The 6,157-nt window shown below is 51.3% G+C and overlaps 1 protein-coding gene across 7 annotated transcripts; it reads left to right on the top strand.

The window, feature by feature from the left end:
- The first annotated feature begins 1,817 nt into the window (after nt 1-1,817).
- sdhaf1 (succinate dehydrogenase complex assembly factor 1) lies at nt 1,818-5,660 on the top strand. 7 transcript variants are annotated; one of them, XM_060856149.1, is made up of 3 exons: nt 2,578-2,856; nt 4,413-4,704; nt 5,186-5,660. In XM_060856149.1, exon 3 carries the CDS (start codon nt 5,212-5,214, stop codon nt 5,467-5,469), a length of 258 nt encoding a protein of 85 aa, XP_060712132.1. In that variant the 5' UTR covers nt 2,578-2,856; nt 4,413-4,704; nt 5,186-5,211; the 3' UTR covers nt 5,470-5,660. The 7 variants fall into 7 exon arrangements, 6 of the variants coding, with proteins under 6 accessions (XP_060712130.1, XP_060712134.1, XP_060712132.1 ...); XM_060856148.1 differs by having other exon boundaries at nt 4,413-4,773; XM_060856147.1 differs by lacking the exons at nt 2,578-2,856; nt 4,413-4,704 and adding an exon at nt 1,818-1,885.
- Nucleotides 5,661-6,157: the final 497 nt, after the last annotated feature.

Raw genomic sequence — 6,157 nt, 5'->3', positions numbered from 1 at the left:
TGGTGCAGTGCAACCCACCCTCCACCCCCGCCAACTTCCCTAGCCACTGCAAGAGGTGTAGAACCTGCACCCATACCTTCTCTCCCCACCCCCCCCCCCAACCTCTGTCTGAGGCCCCAACCGATCCTTCCATACCCAGCAGAGCTTTTCCTGCACATCCAAACGCCTCATCAGTTGTGGCCGTTGCTTTCGATGTGGTCTCCTCCACATCACGAAGACAGGACACCAACTCGCTCTGTGACTGACCACTTAACTTGCCCCTCCCACTCCATGCAGTACATGCAATTGACCTTTTCCACCGCTAAATCCTAGACACCCGACGTCTGGAGGAGGAACATCTCATCTTCTGCCTCAGGACTCTCCAACCACACGGAATCAATGTCATTTTAACCAGTTTCCTCATCTCCCCTCCCCTGACCTTATCCCAGATCCAACTGAGCACTTCCCACCTATCTGCTCCACCCTCTGCTCTGATCTATCACCATTAGCCCCACCTCCATCTACCTATCACATTCCTAACTATCTTTCCCCAGCCCCACCCTGCTGATTTATCTCAGTATTCCTGATGAAGAGCATCAGCTTGAAACGTCGACTCTCTCGCTCCTCCAATGCTGTCTGACCTGCTGTGCTTTGACTCTGATCTCCACCTTCTCACAGTCCGGGATGATGGGTGGTACTGCGCTGGGGAGACAGCAGTTAGTGGCAGTGGAAAAACCACAGCAGGTCAGGCAACATCTGAGGAGCAGGAGAATCGACATTTCAAGCAAGAGCCCTTCAGCAGGAATGAGGCTTGTGGGCCAAGTGGGTGGAGTGATAAATGGGAGGGGGTGGGGGTGAAGGTAGGGTTGGGGAGAAGGTGGCTGAGAGTGCGATAGGTGGGAAGGAAGATGCTCAGAGAGGACGGTGCTGTGTTGGAAGGTTGGAACTGGGATAAAGTGGGCTGGGGAAATGAGGAAACTGGCGATTTTCACTTTGATGCCCTGGGCGGGTGGTTAGGGTGTGGCGATGGAGGAGGCCTAGGACCTGCGTGCCCCTGGCGGAGTGGGAGGGCAGTTGAAGTGTTTTAAGTGGTGATGGGTGGGGCTGCACTGTGAGGACCACAGTCAGTGGCGATGGGGACACTGTGCTGGGAGGACCACTATCAGGCAGTGGAGATGGTGGCGCTGCGCTGGGAGGACCCACAGTAAGGCAGTGGCGATGGGGACACTGTGCTGGGAGGACCACCGTCAGTCAGTGGCGATGGGTGGCGCTGCGCTGGGAGGACCACTATCAGGCAGTGGCGATGGTGGCGCTGCGCTGGGAGGACCCACAGTAAGGCAGTAGCGACGGGTGGCGCTGTGCCAGGAGGACCACCGTCAGGCAGTAGCGATAGGTGGCGCTGCGCTATGAGGATCACCGTCAGGCAGTGGCGATGGGGACACTGGGCTGGGAGGAACCACAGTGAGGCAGTGGCGATGGGGGCGCTGCGCAGGGAGGACCACTGTCAGGCAGTGGCGATGGGGGCACTGTGCTGGGAGAAACCACAATGAGGCAGTAGCGATGGATGGCGCTGTGCTGGGAGGACCACCGTCAGGCACTGGCGACGGGTGGCGCTGTGCTGGGAGGACCACAGTCAGGCAGTGGCGACGGGTGGCGCTGCGGTGGGAGGACCACAGTCAGGCAGTGGCGACGGGTGGCGCTGTGCTGGGAGGACCACCGTCAGGCACTGGCGACGGGTGGCGCTGTGCTGGGAGGACCACAGTCAGGCAGTGGCGACGGGTGGCGCTGCGGTGGGAGGACCACAGTCAGGCAGTAGCGACGGGTGGCGCTGTGCTGGGAGGACCACAGCCAGGCAGTGGCGACGGGTGGCGCTGCGGTGGGAGGACCGGAAGTTCCCAGGTAAATGGTAAGTGTGGTATCTGGTTCATTGTGGATGTAAAAGAGGGCTGGGATCTGACCGTCGGGACCTCAGTAGGTCACTGGCTTCACGGGCCATGTGAAGGGCTAATCGTGCACTGGGTGTGTCTCTGTGGGGAATGAAAGGCCAACGTGCTCAGGGAGGCTGGAAACCCTGGTCTGCAAACAGAGTGTGCTGCAAATATTTAACCAGGGTTCCTTTTTAAACAATAAAAACCCAAAGAGCTCCACATTCCCTGGTCAGAGATTCTGGTTCAGGCCCAGTTGTGAAACACAGGAGCCTGTTAGAGTAAGCCAGCTGGGAGGAGGGGGTGTTTGGGTAGGGTGGGCAGGGCAGTCAGGGGAGGGGAGGGTTGGGGTTCGGTGGGAGGGGAGGTAAAACATGCTCAGGGCAGAGCAGTTGGGTGCAGGATGGGGTGGGGTCGGTAGGAGGAGGGCAGGATAGAGACTTGGGTGTAGGACCGTCAGGAGACAGTCAGTGGGAGGGAGTACAGGGTTAGGGATGGAGATGGGGTGAGGGTCAGTGGGAGAGGGTTAGGGTGGGGCAGTCAGGGGAGGGCAGGGCGCTGGTAGAACAAGGGTTGTGGGGTGAACTATCAGGGAAGTGAGGGGTATACAAGTCTGAGGGAGGTGTTTGAGAACAGATGGGATGGGGATGGGTGGTCAGGTGGGCAAACCATGCTCCGTTTCCTGGAGCAATATTTTCAGGATTTTTTTAAAAAAGGTCCAGCATTGCAGACCTTGACTGTTGCAACATGAGCTATGTGTGAGGTTAGTGTGCAAGGAGGCTAGGGTAAGACCATAAGAAATGGGAAGAGGAGTAGGCCGCTTACCCCTGACCTTGCTGCACCATTCAATAAAAACCATAACTAATCCAGCATTCCTCACGTCCGTTTTCCTGCCATAACACCTGATTCCCCAGCTAATCAAGAATCCATCTATCTCAGCCTTGAATTCTGGGTAAGTGGATTGTTTAGGTCAGGGTGAGTTTGGGGAATGTCAGGTCTGGCAGGCATGGTGGAGAAATTGGACAGTATGTGTTGGGCCATCTGATCCTATTAGGGGCTGAAAGGAATGGAGCAGGGGAAAGGACTCCGATCTGGGGAGCAGGAGCTTCGTCGGTTTGGAATTGAGGGAGAGGGAATGCTGGGGGTTTTTATCTGGATTTTGGGGAGGCAGTTTCCTCAGTCCTCATAACTGAAGGTAGCTTTCATCTCTAGATTTATTAATTTTCATTAGCTGCCATGGTGGGATTTGAAACTATGTACTCTGAGCATTCGTCTGGACCTCTGGATTGTGAACAAAAACAAAAATTGCTGGAGGTCTGATAGGATCTGTGGAGAGGAAACAGTTAACATATTGAGTCTAGGTTTCTACTCTAGTGACATTGCCAATCCACCACCATCTTCCCTCAATCCAGAAATTCACTAAAGATCCTCGGACAGCATCTTCCAAACCCATGACCACTCCCAGCTTGAAGGGCACTTGATACAGGGAAACACCACTTCCCGACCAAGCCACTCACAATCCGGACTTGGAAATAGATAAACATTCCCTCCCTGTTGCTGACTCAAAATCCTGGAATTCCCTTCCAAATGTCTTTGTGGGTCAGTCCACAGCAGGTGGTCTGCAGTGGTTCGAGAAGGGAGCTCACCTCCACCTTTTCAAGGGGCAATTAGGGACGGGCAATAAATGCTGGCCTAGCCAGCAACACCCCCATTCCCACAAATGAGGCACGCTTATTTTTAAGAATTAGAATCCCTACAGTGTGGAATCAGGCCCTTTGGCCCATCAAGACCACATCACCCTCCGAAGAGTATCCCACCCAGAGGTGTACTTTTGACTCATGTACCTAACCTACACATCCCTGAACACTATGGGCAACTTAGCATGGCCAATTCACCCTAACCTACACATCCCTGAACACTCTGGGGTAATTTAGCATGGCCATTCCACCCTAACCTGCACATTCCTGAACACTCTGGGGTAATTTAGCATGGCCATTCCACCCTAACCTACACATCCCTGAACACTCTGGGGTAATTTAGCATGGCCAATTCACCCTAACCTACACATCCCTGAACACTATGGGGTAATTTAGCATGGCCATTCCACCCTAACCTACACATCCCTGAACACTATGGGGTAATTTAGCATGGCCATTCCACCCTAACCTATACATCCCTGAACACTATGGGGTAATTTAGCATGGCCAATCCACCCTAACCAACACATTCCTGAACACTATGGGGTAATTTAGCATGGCCATTCCACCCTAACCTGCACATCCCTGAACACTATGGGCAACTTAGCATGGCCAATTCACCCTAACCTCATCTTTTGGATTGTGGGAGGAATCCAGACCATCCGGAGGAAACCCACACAGACACGGGGAGAGTGTGCAAGCTCCACACAGGCAGTCACCTGAGGTTGGAATCGAACCCAGGTCCTTGGCGCTGTGAGGCAGCAGTGCTGCCACTCATGAATAAATTAAAAACAAATCCTTTCTTTTCCAGAGACGAAATAAAAACCCAAGGAGCCTTCACGGGGTGGATGCTGAGAGGATGTATTGCTCGTGCGAGAGATTAGAACTGGGAGACACGATTTAAAAATAAGGAGTCTGCTATTTAACCTGAAATGAGGGGAAATGTTTCAGAGACTCTCAAATCTGACGAACCTTCTTCCCCAGAGTGGAGGAGGCAGGGTCACTGAATATCCCATTACGGAAGCATCTAATAGTCGGAAGTGGGTACTGCAGATGCTGGAGATTAGAGTCAAGATTAGAGTGGTGCTGGAAAAGCACAGCAGGTCAGGCAGCATCCGAGCAGCAGGAAAATCGATGTTTCAGGCAAAAGCCCCGATGAAGGTGGCAAAACGGTTAGCACTGCTGCCTCATGGCGCCAGAGACCCGGGTTCAATTCCCACCTCAGGCAACTGTCTGTGTGGAGTTTGCACATTCTCCCCGTATCTGCGTGGGTGTCCTCCAGATGCTCCGGTTTCCTCCCACAGTCCCAAAAATGTGCAGGTTAGGTTGAATTGGCCATGCTAAATTGCTCATGGTGTTAGGTGAAAGGGTAAATGTAGGGGAATAGGGTCTGGGTGGGTTGCTTTTCGGAGGGTCAGTGTGGACTTGTTGGGCTGAAGGGCCTGTTTCCACACTGTTAGTAATCTAATCTAATCTAAACAGTACTTTCTTCAGAGCAATTGAAAGTGTGGGCTTGATGTTGATGACGTATTTTGGAAGTTAAATAGAGGAGGTGCCACAACATTGATTTTACTCTTTTACCAGAGCCAGGCAGATGCTGTTTTGACGCCATGGCTAGACACAGCAAGCTGCAGAAACAAGTCTTAAGTCTTTACAAACAATTTCTCCGAGCTGCCAAGGAGAAACCGGGATTTATGCCTCTGGTTTGCAGCGAATTTCGCAGGAACTCCAAAATACCCAGGACTGATGTTATGCACATTGAGTATTTATTACGAAGAGGGCAGAGGCAGTTAGAACTGCTCAGGAATTCCAACACCAAGCAACTGGCAGCGTTCAGTAGATTCAATCAAAAGAATTTTGGGCCATAAAAATTGAAAGACTCGCTGTGGTAGCAATAAGAGCTGGCCTGAAGACTTAATGTTTGGATTATTGTAATATGTTTCCACAACCGTGCAAGGATGTAAATTAAATGAGTTAAGTCACAGGATGTAAATACAATGCAGTGAACTAGTTTGGAATGGTTACATTAATATTTTAATAAAAATTACATGTATGAAAATGTAATACTGTTGTGAATATGGAACTGGGGAAGTGTCCAGGACTGAGGGTTGGAACATTAGTTCAAATCCCACCACAGCTTTTGAAGAGTTTCAATTATATAAATTTGGAGGGCACAATTAAAGGCTAGTATTGATGATCACGAATATGTCATTATTTTGAGATGCCGGTGTTGGACTGAGGTTTACAAAGTTAAAAATCACACAACACCAGGTTATAGTCCAACAGGTTGAATTGGAAGCACACTAGCTTTCAGAGCGGTGCTTCGAAAACTAGTGTGCTTCCGATTAAACCTGTTGGACTATGTCATTGATTGTCAAAGAAAATCCATCTGGTTGGCTAACGCAAGAGAAGGAAATCTGACACCCTCATGTTCCCTCACTTATGTTGATTCCAGACCTACCATGTGGTTGACTCTTCATTGAATTGGTCAAGCAAGCAAACCTGTATTGAAGGCGGGCCTCACCACTACCCGAAGACCAATTAGTAAATGTGGCC

The sequence above is a fragment of the Hemiscyllium ocellatum genome, chromosome 47 (assembly GCF_020745735.1).
Source record: "Hemiscyllium ocellatum isolate sHemOce1 chromosome 47, sHemOce1.pat.X.cur, whole genome shotgun sequence".
NCBI lineage: Eukaryota > Metazoa > Chordata > Chondrichthyes > Orectolobiformes > Hemiscylliidae > Hemiscyllium > Hemiscyllium ocellatum.
This window is presented reverse-complemented; position numbering and strand designations above follow the sequence as displayed.

What these genes read in the sequence shown, in the direction of transcription:
- sdhaf1 (XM_060856147.1), top strand. Translation starts at nt 5,212, where the DNA reads ATGGCTAGACACAGCAAGCTGCAGAAACAAGTCTTAAGTCTTTACAAA.